Genomic DNA, 14,727 nt, shown 5'->3' with positions numbered 1-14,727 from the left:
CTGTTGACATAAAAGTCCAATGCCATTTGCTTACGGATAGGCTCCCCCATTCGGATAGCATCCTCTCCTTCATGTCGATGGTCTCTCCAAAACCTTCTATCAAAATTGTAAGTGTTAACAGAGAGATTGATCTCTAGTTTAACTTTATCATCGCCGCCTTTGCTTCCCTCGTCTTCTTTCCTGATCCCGAAAGTAGTGTCCGAGATAACTACAACTTCTTAGTACTACTATTGCGATATCCTGAATAGGGACTGTACCTGGCAGAAATCGCCTCGAACCATTATCATATCGATAATAGACATGGGTAAAGTAAAATTTATTCTCTTCCGCTACCTCAACACTACCACTTATAGCGTTGATAATCACCTCGAACTGGCTTTGAAGGTGTTGTTCTGCGGCCAGCGCCCTCATCTCTTGACGGATGGACCCATGGGCCTCGCTTTGCGCCGTTACAATGACCTTTTGAGCTGTGGCATTGTTTGCGAGAGATAGCCTAGGAGTCATCACTTAGTCCCTGGCCTTCAGTCCACGAAAGACCAGACGCTTGTGTGAAACATACCATGCCTCATTTCCTTGGCGAAAAAAATCAATAGCCTTTGATCGATAGTTATTTCTAATTATACGAGAGGCGATTGAGTCGTCAGATGGGAGATTGCCAGCTTCAACATGTCCGATGAGCTGCGTCTCTGCCTGTCCAAGCTCCCACGCGTTCCAAGTCTGGAACTCATCTTGTATAGCGTCAAGATCTAGCTTCTTATCATCTGGAATAAACGGTGTGTAGTATAGAAAGAGAACATTGGGAGTGCCATAATCATTAGAGACGTCTACGCTTGCAGGCTTCAGGCGCGGCTCGGACCTCAACTTGATGGTCACTTGCTCCACATCAGGTGCGATCGAAGCCATGCTGGTTAGATAAAGATGGTGGACGTTGGAGAATTGATATTGCCTATGGCATACTCGCGGCTATATAATACAGGCTCACGGACTCGGGGCATCCCACGGCGGAAACATCCAACCCATCATGGTGTAGGTGCCGTCGCTACCCAACCCCTTATGGCCAAAGCCGGCGCGTCTTGTCATGATTAAGCTATCACATGTCGAAGCGGTCAATGCAAGATACGGTGTATTCTACCAGGTACTACAAAAGAAGAATATCACATGCATGTGCCTGGAGTGGCAATCGGTTAAAAAGTGCCTCAGTTAAACCTGTATATGGTGTCTCGTTGCATACAAGTAGGTGTCAACCGAGGACAATACGAAACAGATTGCTACAGGAACAAATGAGATGTCCAGAATTCTTAAGCGACTCGCAACTGAAGGGCCCTACCCCTCAACTTTCACGATGCGCCTCTGCCTCCGATTCGTGGCAAGTCCATCGAGTGGCTTGTAACATTGATGCAGTCACACAAAAGGGGCCATTTATGACATGCCGCTGACATCTGCTCTCCTATGAGACACTGCCCCGGATGTGCAGGTTACCATGCACGCCGCCCAATTAGGCTGCCCTAGCAGCAGCTCTCTGTCCATGGCAGGGGTCATCGTGAGTCTCGGCATGGGCACATGTGACCACATGCACTCAAGCTCAGACCCGTCGAGAGTGAGGGCTGAATCCGTTTACTGGTAGACATATTTGGTCATCATGTATTTATCATCCTATTGGAGATTTTGTCTGATATAGATAGTAAGTAACTAGCATAACAACGGACGGTGCTTCTACATTAATGGAATAGAAACTAGGGGCGCTAAAATGGCACGATTGGACTTGAAGATGATCGGGCGTGTGGCCCAGACCGTGTTCTGTCACGGTCTCCTACAAATACACACCGCTCCTTGGTACAGCATGTTGACTTACACACAACCATTGTGCAACCGTGTTACACCGCCGAATGGAAAGGCGCCCAAGGCATTGCCCAAGGCGCACGGGTGATGGAACCCAAGGGGTGTGGTTGTCTCTGGCTTGCATGAGTTGTATATTTTCTACGCGGGCCGGGACAACTGCGACGTGATGTGTCGTCCCGAGAAGACATGGATTGTTGACACATGTGGCGCAGGGAATGCGGAGTCATGGTAATCAAAGCCGAAAATCCAGGTATAAAAGACGCATTCCTTACCAATCAAGGTGATATCGACACAGGCATATCATCAGCTCATGGGCTAAGCAACGATTTACACCGCACCAACAACCATCTGGACTCATCCTGAGTTTTGTTAGCACCATGGCTCCAAGCACTACGTGGGGTGATGTGGCAGACCTTCCCATCGATAGGCCCTCCTTTAGGGCACCTGCAAAGAATGAAATTCCCAGTGACGATGACATGGGGTTCAATGACCCTGACAATATTTTGTATGTTAATATGGAGGCCCCAGGCCTAGGTCAGAGATTCAAAGAACGTATGGACCAGCTAGAGCAAATGCTCCAGTTGACTCACCAGCTAGCAACCATCCACGCCGGAATCCAGGTTAGGAGGCGAAAGGAAGAGGGAGCTCTTCCAACCGATGATAGTGATGATTCTCGCTGGAGACGCTCTCAATACCGGTCCAGGGTCATGGACGTCTATTTCAATGATGGCGTGTATCCATGGTATGTTGCTTCTTAGACCGAATATATGCCGTCTGAAGCTAACAATCATGTAGGATGTACAGCCCCCAGTCGAGCAACGTTGATAAGGAAATCCACATTGAAAAAAGCAGGTTCCACTGGGAACTGCTGGCGACCATGCTCGTTGGGATCGTACTTCCTCGGCCCCTAGCAGCCTCACTTGAGGCCATCTTCCAAGGAATTTCGCAAACCATAAAGGAGACGAATTACACGGCTGACCGTCGTTCTTTCTGGAGCATGCTTCAAGTGTACACGTATGACGAGGTTAGAGATGACCTACGCGCATGTAAGCATACCCATGTTCTAGAAATATAGAGAAATTGGCTAATTTGAGGGAAAAGCACTTCGCAACATCACTTATACCCTGGACCAAGAGATGTATACGACCTCTAAGACGAAGAGCACGCAGACCACGGTCAGGACCAGATTCACCTTTAGTCAGGCCAACTTTGCCTTTAATGAAAGAACTTGGAACTCGATGCAACCCGAGATCGAAAGATATATCAGAGACACTGGAATCGGCAATATTAAAGACCCACCAAACGTTCCCGTTTAACTGTAACCTTGCAACTTGTATCAGGAAAAAAATGCCTTGCAGCGAGGATATTGGCGCACACTTTGTCCTGACAGAGTTTGAACTTGTCTCAAAAGTTTAACGAGGAGAAGAAGGGGGCTCTATGAGGAAAGTTTTCCCAGTAAAACGGGCAACACAAGGAAGAAGTTGAACCAGTCTGATTTTTTGGCATATGTCGAGACTTGATGAATGATATCATCAGATACACACTCTTGTTCTTCTTCACGGGAAAACGCTTTGGCGTCCACTCACTTGGTTTCATGAAAAGATGTAATCTCTACATATCAAAGCTATATCAGAGAAAACCAGTTCCATGCTGCGTTTCTTTGCCTCTTTAGATGTACCCTTTGTGTAAAATGCCTCTGTTACTAGAACTACTAAGCCCGCTGTAATAGACTACATCTACAGTAATAAGCATCGTCCAAAGCTCTCTATTTCTCTGGCAGAAAAATAAAAGAGCGAAGTCGGTGCTCAGTGTGCGGACTAAGCGATCAAGTTATCATTTAATTTGTGTATGGCGTTGGAAAGACTCGACGTACCGGCTCAAAATGAGCTCGTGTACGGGCTTTGCCATGTCTGTCGGCTTCTGGCCGGCCATGGCTCTAAATTGCCAAATGCATAAGTTCGGGGGCTGCTGGTTCTCAGCCAGCCTCGACAGCCCAGGTCGGGAGGTACATTAATGCTTGCAATCGGCCCGATAGGTAGAAAAAGAGAGCCTGGCATCATTGTCAACGTAAGATAGGTGACAAGATGAGTAAGTAGGGGCTTTAAATCTTTGATTACTATCCGGCAGACCTACGTTCTATCCAGGCTGCCCAGTGCCAAGGTACAGCCAAGCTCTGTCATGATCCTTGAGTTTTCTTGTCTCCCTCTCTGTCAATTTAACCTTGCTCCGATTGCTCATATCGTCGACCCCAGTGTTAGTGTTTTGAAGTCGGCCATGCCACTCCGATGCTGCTGCGAGTCGCATTGCGAAATCGATCAACGCTTAGCCTCGATTGTCTTCGAGGTCCTTCCAGTAATATATGCATATAACGACCACGAGATTTTTAATATCTGCTTTATAGGATAATGAAGCTCTGCCTAAAAGTGCTTATATACAAGACCCTAATGCCAACAAACGAGTTGTCCTAGGGGTAAGCAAAGCGGGCTGGGCGAATATAACTACATGGCACGAATAAGTGTGTTGGCCAGCTATCTGCATTTCCAGGCTTTAATGGCGGTGGCTTAGCCAATGTAAGCTTCATCACAACGTGCAGAAGACACACCGTTGACCGACAGGCAGACTGAGAAACGTAGCCACGGTGGCGACAAGCTATCGACTATGCGAAGCGGCTGAGTATGTATGGAATGGTGGCGGTAGGCACAGCAGCGCATCCAACCCGTCGGCTCTCTAGTGAAAACCCCCTCGTGCAGCAAGTTCAGAGCAGAGGGTTTCCTCATTCAAGTTATCTGTCCCTTTCTTATCTCTTTCTATGTTTCGTTAGACTCAGTGGTCAATAATAGCCGCGGGGCTGCTTACAACGCGAATTACTTTCTCACTCTATCATGTCGGGCGGCAATGAAGTGTCTGTCCAAGCAGACATTACGTCGATTCCGGGAGCAGCTCTGGACACTGTCAGCTTCACCCAGGGGCTTTTACGGGCAGTTTCTGCCGACAATGTCAACCACAATGCTGTGATACAGGTCCAGGCAATCGGCGCCTGCTTCCAATGCAACGGTCCCTGGGCAGCAAAAGTGCCAGATCTTCTGTCTCGAACTTCATGTGTTAGACTCGAGAGACTCTCTAGCTGGATTGGATGGGAAAAAAACGATGTGCCGGCTTTTATGAGCCGTACGGCAGGTGGACGATCTGCGGCCCTGCTCTGCTGTGCGCTCGGCAGCCTCTACTCGAGCGGTCAATGCGGCATGGCATTGTTCGATATCGGTCGAGATATCCTACCCCTAGAGCAGCAAACATCTTCACCCATTCAGCTAGGAGATGTTTGTATGGTCCTAGAAAGTAAGCTAGGATGTCTCGGATTCGGAAACCATTTTGGTCTCCAGGTCACCCGACTAAGGCAGTGTTTCTGGGACGCTGGCTTGGAGATCCCGGGAGACCTAGCCGACAAGCCCACGGAAACAGATATGCATGCATTTCTCATCAAGTTTCGAGCTGCCCTCCTGGAAGAGAGTCTAATTCTTCACTACTCTGGGACGAGATCTTCGGGGACCTTCCTAAGCTTAGTGCTTGCTATATGCCCCGAAGACGTCTTGGTAGAAGTAAACGGAGGGATTATTATGCGTGGATGCCGAGACAATGTTATCTTTTCAATATCTAGTTCACCGAACTCCCAGGCAGAAATTCAACTGGAAACAAAGCTGAACCCTCATACAGCAGACCTTCACAAACGCCATATTATTGTTGAAAGCCAACATGAATTCAACCGACAACTCAACTTCTCATTTAACGGCATGCTGTCGAGTCAACTAGACATTGCTTTTGCAATGGCAGGCGCTAATCCACGAGTATCGCCAAAACTTGTCGTGGCGAATTTCATTGCGTCCATGGCAATGTCATTTGAAGGGAAAGACTTTTACCGCGAAAACTCCAGCGACTTTTTTCGAGCGCAAATGCTTCCAGCTCAAGGGTTCAGGACTGCTCTAGGGCCAATGTATCGAACCATCATTCGTGATCGCCTGGAGAAAGTGCTTTGCCGGCCTGCCGACGTGTTGCAAGACCCGGCTACTGAGCACAGGGCCCTGAAGAACACCATCTCAGCGGCGCTGCCTTTCTCACATTGTATATGTGGAATATGCGCCACTGGAGATCCATGGAACGACGAGAAACACCCGAAAGCCAATACGATCGCCGGCAAAAAGTGGAAAATATGTCCGGTCAATACGCTCTGGTCGACCGTAGGCTACGTTATGCACGTCGCGCTACTGACCCTCTTCGTGGAAGCATCCCCAAACAGTTCCATGAGGCTTCAACCCGGTCTCTTTATCCATCGTTTTGGAGACATTTACTGCAGATTATTGCGTCGGGATGTCTACCAGGGTCAATTTATGGTCGATACAATACACGGGGACATTTTGAAGTTCCTCGGGCGCTGGGGAACAATTCTTTCCGAAGCACACGAACGACAGGAAGAAGAACCACCCATTATATGCAGCAGTTCCAGTACTTCGACGATCTACCCCAGTACTCTTGCGTACCCAACTCTAAGTAATCCATGGGTTATACAGTACGACTTGGTGGAAGGAAGGTTACACCACGCCTCCGACTGCTATGATTTCATTATTTGCGCAATGCCAGGTAAAAAAGAAATAAAAAATACAGCTAGATCAAAAGCAAAGTCATCCATCAAGCAGGGCACGATTACTCAATCGGGACTTGGTGAGCACAGCAGCCTTCTGATGACTTTGCGTCCTGCTATAATACAAGGACGCCGTGCCCTTGTTCTACGATGTCTGATTAGGCAAGTCAACGGCACTATTAACGTCAACTTTCTGGATATTCACCTGGGGTTTATGAGTCTCACTCCGGCTGACGGTTGTGAACACAATCTTTCGACACCTCTTGTTGTTTCAGACTCTGCGTACCTTGTGAAAGCCACATCCGTTATGGAACCCGTCCCTGCGGGCAAATATGAGATTGGAATGACGCTGACACACCGGAATAAAGAATCTCAGTTCCTTTGCTGTGCCCCAGATATCACGCAGCTATACCAAGGCGATTGCTGCATGCTATGCGCTATTATACAGGCTAAACGGGAGGGCTATAAAGTAGTAATTGGCGGCTTACCGAGCGCTTATCACGTTATTAATGACGGAATGGCCTATCGAAACGCAGATTGATGTCAACTCATAGTTATAAGTGATAGATGGAGATGGGTTTACTGCCTAAATATAACCAGATGTCAAGTTGGTCGCTGCAAATTAGCCTCAAGTTTCGACCGCCTGCCGGCGAGGTCTAGACGAAACACCCGGTGCTAATATTGACGTCAGGACGGCAAACAAGCAGCTTGACCGTTGCCGCATGTAATCGAAGGTATGCAGTACAGGGTCTGAGAATCCCACACTATACTCTAAATGAGGCAAGCATCCCTCGTACAGGTATTGAACGGATTATCGATTGACAAGTCTGAGGCGAATGGGGCTGTTGTGGCCGACGGTGTCGCTGCTTCCACAACTTGAATCTGCTTCCTCGCTAATCGATTCGCCTCGTAAGCTTCTTGGGCCTGACGCTGAATCCAGTGACAAAATCCTGGCATCCTCTGAGTTCAATACAAATGCAGGAGGCGTTAATCCCGCCAAGTCGCCGGGCTTTGTCCCCTGGGGAAAGGTCCTCACGGCAGTGTTGAATCCCCCTGTGGGCTGACAGACGACGAGGTTTCGGTACAATCTCTTCCGGTTCTGCCAATACCTCACGTTCTGCGGCTTGGATCGCTGGGCAGTTCATAATTTGAAAATAAGGGCTGTAGTTTTTTGAAAGCCTCGGCCGTTGTGCAGAGTAACTCGAGTCCATCTATTGGGAGCTGCCTGCATGACCCTAACCCTAACCCTCAGCCCGGCTCAAAGGGTGGGGCACCATCACAACTTACAAGTCGGTTGTTAGCAACACAACGCCAGTCGCCCTAGGGTGGATGTAATCACATGAGTTCTGTGTCCTTCGTAAACACGTTTTTTTCGCTTAATGTTCCATGAACTCTCCCGTATCACCTTTTTCATCATGTTTTGCAACTCGCCGGCATCGTGGCGCTGCGAAACACGGCCTACCTTGGCACATCTTTCGCGCTCATCACGGTCAGCAGTGCTGTATATGCATTTGATCTTTAGATGACGACATGGAAAACACGCCGTCCCATACGCTCTTGTCATTACGGGGGCGTTATTGGCACACTCCATTCAGGAGACAACACATGGCTATTGCTATTAATGGTTTTATCGCCACTCAAGCCCAGGTTGCGGGGTCAATGTCGGTTTATTCACATTGTGTAGACACTTGCAGCCACAAAAGCACATGCAAGCAGTTAACCGCAGGAGAAGCCTTGCATAACTGTGGCTATCCGTTTCTCGAAGCCGGACGCCTTTATTTACTTCGCACTCGCTCTTCAGCCGTGCCTTCCGCCCCCCCACAAAGTATTAATTCATCCGTTGCCTATAAATACCCTCCATTCGTTAATAATAAAAGTCCTTGTCTAAACTTTAATCTGCCTTGTCGCATAAAGGTACTACGCTGTTCATCGCGAGGGGTGACAGAACTCCATTAATACGCTGCATAGATAAACAGCTGGCTACATCATGATAATATATTAATACTATAGCGAGAAGTTGTGTATCCATCATCACCAGCTGACATGTTCTTCCTGCCTGTGATGGGAAGAAATACCTACCCCACAGCATCATCGGCTTTGGGCAAACAGCCGTTCCAGCCACCTCCAATATTGATCGCCGTTTGACACAGCTTCGAGGTCACACAAACGCCACCATAACGATTAAGCTCGCTAGCTCACGCAGCATTTGTCACCACGGACATGTTCCGTCACTACGGCGGAACCACCCACCACCGCCCGCTGAAAGTTGAGCTGACAAGACCGTCAAGTGTGTGTACTCCCGACTACGTACTCGCTCTTTATTTGCCCTGCGGCAACCAGTCACCAGTCGTACCGTGCTGTCGTACTTTCCAGGGCTTATCCGTCATGTCGAGCATGGCGTAGCATGGGGCTGCCGAGTCGGAAATCATCCACGAATCGGCAAAAAGACCATGTGCGGAACCTGAGCAGGGTTGGCATTACGATGCGCAAGCTAAATCAATGACGGGCGGAACTAATCTATCAACTGTACCCCTCCTGCCGCCGTCCTCGCGCTTTGGTAAATGCAGTGGGTGAGAATATCTTCTGTGATGCCCCCCGTTCCATTCCCCGGAACGAACCTGCGCAGCTCGCGCGCAATCGTGTCAGCGTCTGCCAGTCCTTCCTGGAACAGGCGGTGGCCAGTAATAAACTCCCACATCTGGCCCGCATTCAGCTCACGTCCACGATACCGCGGCCGTAAACCCGCAAGGGAGTGTGGTTCGGAGTGTAACGTCTGTGGCGGGCTCGCCAACCATTCCGCACTTGGAGCGGACACAGACGACATGGAGCCATCAGACCGGTCGGCGCAATCGAATCCGCTGCTGGACGTGGCCAAGTTCCGCAGGAGCGAGTGCTCAATGGTCGCTCGCTCCAGGTCCTCCTGCAGCCGGGCGTTCTCAGCGTAGATGCGGTCTCGAGTCGCTTCCAGAACCGCCACCTTGTCTTCCAGGTCCTTGAGGTGCTGTTCCTTGCGGCGTCTAAACGCGCGCTGGCTATGCCGTGATTTTCGGATTAGTGATTGCGTCCACGACGAACTGCAAGAAAAGTATGGAGCACGTACGCCACCCGATTCTGCTCCCTGCGCTTGTGATATCTCGAGCCTGGTGGCAGCTGCGACTCTGCGCTCGGTGGCGATCTGGGCTGTGCCGGCGCCAAAGCCACCATTTTGCGACTGCTAGACTGAGGACATGCGACTGCGTCTTCGAGACCGGAGCTGCAACCGTCGGAGGACTGTGACGAGGATGAGCTTCCGGGGGTTTGTGCAACTTCGTCTGTGGACGGTAGGGGACCGCTGAAGAGATGGCCCAGGTCGTCGGCGAGATAGAAGCCGGGAGCCTCGATGACGGCATCGACTTCGTCCTGGAGCAAATCGTGTTAATGAGCAGTGTTGCGACGTAGGGGAGCGCAAGTACACACCGGCTGGAAAAGACCACTCGTCTTGTGTGACTGGCCAATGAGGCTTTGTGGAAATGAGAAGCCCATGAATTCGGGCCATGGAGATTTTAAAGGCATCGGATCATTTGTTTCATGCATCGTGTGCGATTTTCGTGTTTGCTGCATCAGTTGTCTGAGCTGCTGCTTATCCCGGATCCTGGGCGTCCGAGTTGAGGGCAACAGAGCATCTTTATGAGACAAAATGCCGGCAATACTCTGTACACCTTCATCTTTTTGATTATCTGATCAACGCCGCCTCCATGTGCTGCTTCGGGTCGATTTCTAACAGAATGCGCGACGCGGAAAGGCGAGAGTCGGTTCCTTCGGTCGCATCGGGAACTCGCCGTCGCGGGCGTCTAGATGCCACGATACAAACACATTGCTTTGCGCCACATTGGCGACGGGTAGCCTATTACCTACCAACTGCCGGGTCCACAGCCGGTCTTCTGGAAGATGGCTGATGAGAAGTCTAGTTGCACAGGTTGAGCTGATAGCCAATTCGTGGAACGGGCTGACAGCGTAAGCTGGCCTTGCCCATCGGCCTCCCGCCAATTGGACGCGCAGTTCCAAAATGGCGGCGTCTTGATGGCGTCTTGTAGGAAGCAGTGTTGAGGGACCAATTCACAACGTGAGCATGCGTCTTTCTCAAGGGCTGTTTGGGAGGGCTACGGAACCTGTACTGCACTCCATGTGCTTGGATCTCAAGATGCATTCAGACGCGTGGTATTCATCTTTTATTGCAGTACCAACGATCTGGCAAGTAAAATTCCTACTCGGTCATACTCGCGTTCTATCATCATGGCTCGTTTATTCCCCATCTCCAAGTATCTTGGTCATTGTGAAAAATGACCGACTAGCTTGCGACCTTGACAACCACCTTTCCGAGATGCTTCCCCTCCCACTGATACTGGTACGCCTTCTTCAAATCCTCCAGCGCGAATATATTGGGGTCAACCACTGGGTGAATCTTGGCCGAGTCAATCGCCCGATTCATCTCCTCAAACTGCTGCCTCGAGCCGACAAAGATGCCCCTAACAGTGCAAAGGTGGTTGAGCACATCCATCAACGGCGGCTGCGTATCAGAAGGACTCAGGAAACCAATAATGGTGATGACGCCCTCCAACTTGATGGCCTTGAGTGACTGCGCAATGCTCCCTGGGCCACCAATCTCCAAAATGTGGTCGAACCCAGCACGTCCGGGTGTTAAATCCCTGGCTACCTGGCCCCAGTCAGATTCTTCCCTGTAGTTGATGACGTGCGAAGCGCCGAGGTCCTTGAGGAAGTCAATCTTGTCATTTGACGAGGTCGTGGCGACCACCGTGGCTCCCGCTGCAGCGGCGAATTGGATACCGGCAAGACTGACGCCGCCTGTGCCTTGGGCCAAAACCCAGTCCCCTGTTTTCAAGGCCTTGGATTGCAGGCCGTAGAGGGCATTCCACGCCGTCAACGGAGCGCAGGTGAGGGTGCTCGCTTCGATGGCGTTGAGGGAAGCGGGCGCCCGGACGAGGCCCTGCTCCGTGAAGACGGCGTAGTTGCGCAGGGTGCCGTCTATCGCACCTCCAAGTCCGCTCTCGACCGCTTCGGGAGTGATGGGGTTCGATTGGTGAAGCTCGTTGAACAGGGTGCAGACTCGGTCTCCCTTTGCAAACTTTGTCACTTTGGGGCCGGCTGCGAGGACGATGCCGGCGGCGTCGGACCCGGGAACGACGGGGAGATTCATGGGAAACGGGTACCGGCCCTGACGACGTATTAGCGACTTTGGCGTTTTGGGATTTCGAGAAGCAGGTACGGCTACAAACCCTTGGGATGGCCAAGTCTCTGTAGTTTAGAGAGACGGCTTCGATTTTGACGAGCACGTCGTAGTCTCCGAGGGGTTGGAGAGGTATGCTCTCTTGAAAGTTGAGTCCATTGAAGCTGTCTTTGTCGATGGCTTGGACGGACCATCCGCGTGCAGTTGTTGGAAGACTCATGATGGTTGTATACAAAGGTTCTGGACGAAGGATGTCGATAATGGCTTGGAGGTGAAATTGAGCATGTTGGGCATAGAGGCCGACGGTTGATATTTATACACCAGTAGACATATAATTCATGACCGTATTTCTTGGATATTGACGTAAATCTCCCCACTTTGCTACTTGGCGATGCAAGGGTTCCATGTTGGTGTCTGGTGTTTTCATGTTCCGCAGACCCACGGTGTTGGCAAATGCATCGAATGACTTGCGCAACGACCACTACAGGCCACGACGGACCTGAACTGCGTCCGTTTGTAATCACAAAAGCGCAAACTACAACATCACAAACACGTGGTCCGGGTAGGGATCGGGCGATCCCTGTCTCTCCCAAGTTCCAAAATGGGGCATGGACTTACAACTGCCGGGATCGACCAGGGTCGGCCGACCCTAGCGAAATGTGGGTCCGGTGGAGACTCGGTTTCTGCAACAGGAAGTGGGCTTGACAAGCAGCCCGACGACGTTTCACCTTGCCCATCTTCCATCTTCCGACGAGTCCGAACTCTGAAAGATTTGAGTAGCATTCAGCAAACCTTCTTCTCCAAGCTTAATCTCGGGCACTAGCCGCTGCTCCGCCACTCTCGCGGCATCGTCTACGCTGCTCCCCTGACAATTGCGACGTCATCAGCCTGAGGCTCGCCGCTGCTATCGCTTGATAGTAGATACAACCACATGACGATGGCGAATTTCCCGCTTGCACTGGCTCCTGGAGCGTGCCTGAGCTGCCGGCAGCAAAAGCAGCGCTGTGATAGGGTCATCCCCAACTGTTCTCGCTGCGTGGCGTACGTCCGGTGCCTTTCTGTTCTGACAGCCGCGTGCAAAATGCTAATGCTTCACAAGGAGAGTTGTCAAGTGTACATACCCAGCGAGAGATCAAGCTGCTTTGCGCCAAATTGCGTCCGTCTCCCAATTTGCGGCGGCTACATTGGTTATCTTGCGCGGCCTTTGCCCGCTGGACGTGTCCCCTACTGGCGAGCGCGCCTTGCTCTGGGCGGCGTGCGCGAGGCAGAGTACCTTTGTTGATGATGGAGACGCTCCGCAGGCATCCTTGTCTTGCATCATCAATGACATTTTCGATTCAGCCGGCGTTCACGTCGTGGGCACCGTAAGAAGCTACTTCGACATTGCCCATCACTGGCTGCCAATTCTGGACAGGGACAATGTCCTCGCCAGCACGGAGAATTTCGTTGCCCAAAAGGCGGTTTCGGCGGTCGAAGACGATGCTTTTGCTCTCATGATAGTTTGCATGTATCTCTTCATCACCCCGCCATGTCAACACGCAAATCACCCAGTACGACATACCTTGTATCGGACCGTCAAAAGCCTCTTTTCCATTCTGCAAGCCTCCTCAGACACCGCCGCACAAGTCCTTCTCATGCAGTCTGGTATAATACTCGCAACTCATGAGATTGGCCATGGCATGAGCAAGGATGCCTACGAGACATTGATCGCTTGCCGGAGCCTCCTTCAGCGCATCAACCTGCATAATCACATAACCAACTTTGCCGGCCAAACAGGCCGACACGTCTCCCTTCACCGCTTGCAGCTAGATTTATGCCTTAGTGCCATCATTCTTCTCGATATGTGAGTATAGCTCTGAAAAAAGCACACTGGCACTCATAAGTACTCACCTGCTTCAGGACCGTCGTGCTATCAACTATTGACCATGACTTGCCGCAACTCGTCCACCCAAGCCAAGTACCGCAAGACTCTCTACTTCACAGAGCCTCAAATGAGGACATCTACGGCGAAGATGCCGTCCGTAATCTATTCGCCCGCGCACAACACGCCCTTCGCCTCGGCGACATGTCCAGGTCCATAGGCTCCTCGACCGACTTGGCACAATGCGAGGCCATCGAAAAGACGATATACGGCCAAATTGGCAGCTACATATCCAAAACCCAAGGAGGACGGTTTCCCCTCTGCGAAACCGTCGCCATGTCGCTCAGGTACGTGTCCGTGACGTTTGCATGCATAAGCGGTGGGTGTTTCTAACGCCGCCTTCAGTACATTGATGGTTCTGTACCGGAAAACAAACTACCTCACGTCAGCCGTGGGCGATGCAAAGTCCAACATGGCGGCCACCTGCGCGTCGTTGAACCTACGGGGTTCTTGCTGACCGTGTAAAGATGTGCTTCTGCGGCAGCTTGGAAACGGCGACGGGAACGGTTTCGAACAGAGGGCCAGCTTGTCTGGGCCGTGATGACTGGTGGAATTTTTCTCGGCGACAACTTCCCTCAGCTGTGGGGGCGCATGCCACGACGAAACTGCTGAATAATGTAATCATTGATGGATATGCGACTCAAGACATCGGCTGGAGGGGGCGGGCCCGAATTTGCCATTGGTGAGGGCGAAAACGGAGTTTCACCGACGCCGAAAGGGACAATTCTCGGCATTTATATGCGAGGCCGGCACGAGCATCAGCTGCATGTCTCAAACTTGAACAAGACCAAACATGCATTTGCTCCATCTGGTGGTAGTACCTAAACGTAGGGTACTAAGAGAGGGGGACGATGGTGCCTTTGAATCAATCAAGAAATGAGCGGACTTTCGGGCACAGTCACACTCGGACGTCATGGCGGTCATGAATGAGCCTTGTCATCTTGTCGCCTTGCGATGCAACACTGCGTCAGAGGTTTGATATTTCTCCGAGAATCACTAGGACTTGCAAAGGTTCATTGTACATGAACAGATTGACTAAACTTGAGACGACTCATCACCGCAAGAGGGTACTATGTAGGCCGGAGGGTTATGCTACGGCGAGTCTTGTTG

The 14,727-nt window shown here is 50.9% G+C and overlaps 5 protein-coding genes across 5 annotated transcripts; 3 read left to right on the top strand and 2 right to left on the bottom strand.

Moving 5' to 3' along the window:
• Positions 1 to 2,216: 2,216 nt before the first annotated feature.
• MAA_07607 (uncharacterized protein) lies at positions 2,217 to 3,155 on the top strand (the record flags this gene model as incomplete). Its single annotated transcript, XM_007825605.1, has 3 exons — positions 2,217 to 2,581; positions 2,635 to 2,885; positions 2,941 to 3,155. The coding sequence occupies 3 exons, from the start codon at positions 2,217 to 2,219 to the stop codon at positions 3,153 to 3,155; spliced, it is 831 nt and encodes a 276-aa protein (XP_007823796.1).
• Positions 3,156 to 4,721: 1,566 nt separating this feature from the next.
• Positions 4,722 to 7,013, top strand: MAA_07606 (uncharacterized protein; the record flags this gene model as incomplete). Its single annotated transcript, XM_007825604.2, has 1 exon — positions 4,722 to 7,013. The coding sequence occupies one exon, from the start codon at positions 4,722 to 4,724 to the stop codon at positions 7,011 to 7,013; it is 2,292 nt and encodes a 763-aa protein (XP_007823795.2).
• A 1,971-nt stretch (positions 7,014 to 8,984) lies between these two features.
• On the bottom strand, positions 8,985 to 10,045 carry MAA_07605 (Basic-leucine zipper (bZIP) transcription factor; the record flags this gene model as incomplete). The annotated part of the gene is made up of 3 exons (XM_007825603.1): positions 8,985 to 9,504; positions 9,573 to 9,871; positions 9,929 to 10,045. The coding sequence occupies 3 exons, from the start codon at positions 10,043 to 10,045 to the stop codon at positions 8,985 to 8,987; spliced, it is 936 nt and encodes a 311-aa protein (XP_007823794.1).
• A 754-nt stretch (positions 10,046 to 10,799) lies between these two features.
• Positions 10,800 to 11,916, bottom strand: MAA_07604 (Alcohol dehydrogenase superfamily, zinc-type; the record flags this gene model as incomplete). The annotated part of the gene is made up of 2 exons (XM_007825602.1): positions 10,800 to 11,684; positions 11,746 to 11,916. 2 exons carry the CDS (start codon positions 11,914 to 11,916, stop codon positions 10,800 to 10,802), a joined length of 1,056 nt encoding a protein of 351 aa, XP_007823793.1.
• A 717-nt stretch (positions 11,917 to 12,633) lies between these two features.
• MAA_11707 (casein kinase II subunit beta-2) lies at positions 12,634 to 14,074 on the top strand (the record flags this gene model as incomplete). Its single annotated transcript, XM_011412622.1, has 4 exons — positions 12,634 to 12,737; positions 12,796 to 13,539; positions 13,596 to 13,904; positions 13,963 to 14,074. The coding sequence occupies 4 exons, from the start codon at positions 12,634 to 12,636 to the stop codon at positions 14,072 to 14,074; spliced, it is 1,269 nt and encodes a 422-aa protein (XP_011410924.1).
• Between the last annotated feature and the right edge of the window lie 653 nt (positions 14,075 to 14,727).

This window comes from Metarhizium robertsii (assembly GCF_000187425.2).
Source record: "Metarhizium robertsii ARSEF 23 chromosome Unknown MAA_Scf_14, whole genome shotgun sequence".
NCBI lineage: Eukaryota > Fungi > Ascomycota > Sordariomycetes > Hypocreales > Clavicipitaceae > Metarhizium > Metarhizium robertsii.
The sequence above is the reverse complement of the archived record's forward strand: the minus strand, read 5'-3'. Positions and strand labels throughout refer to the sequence as shown.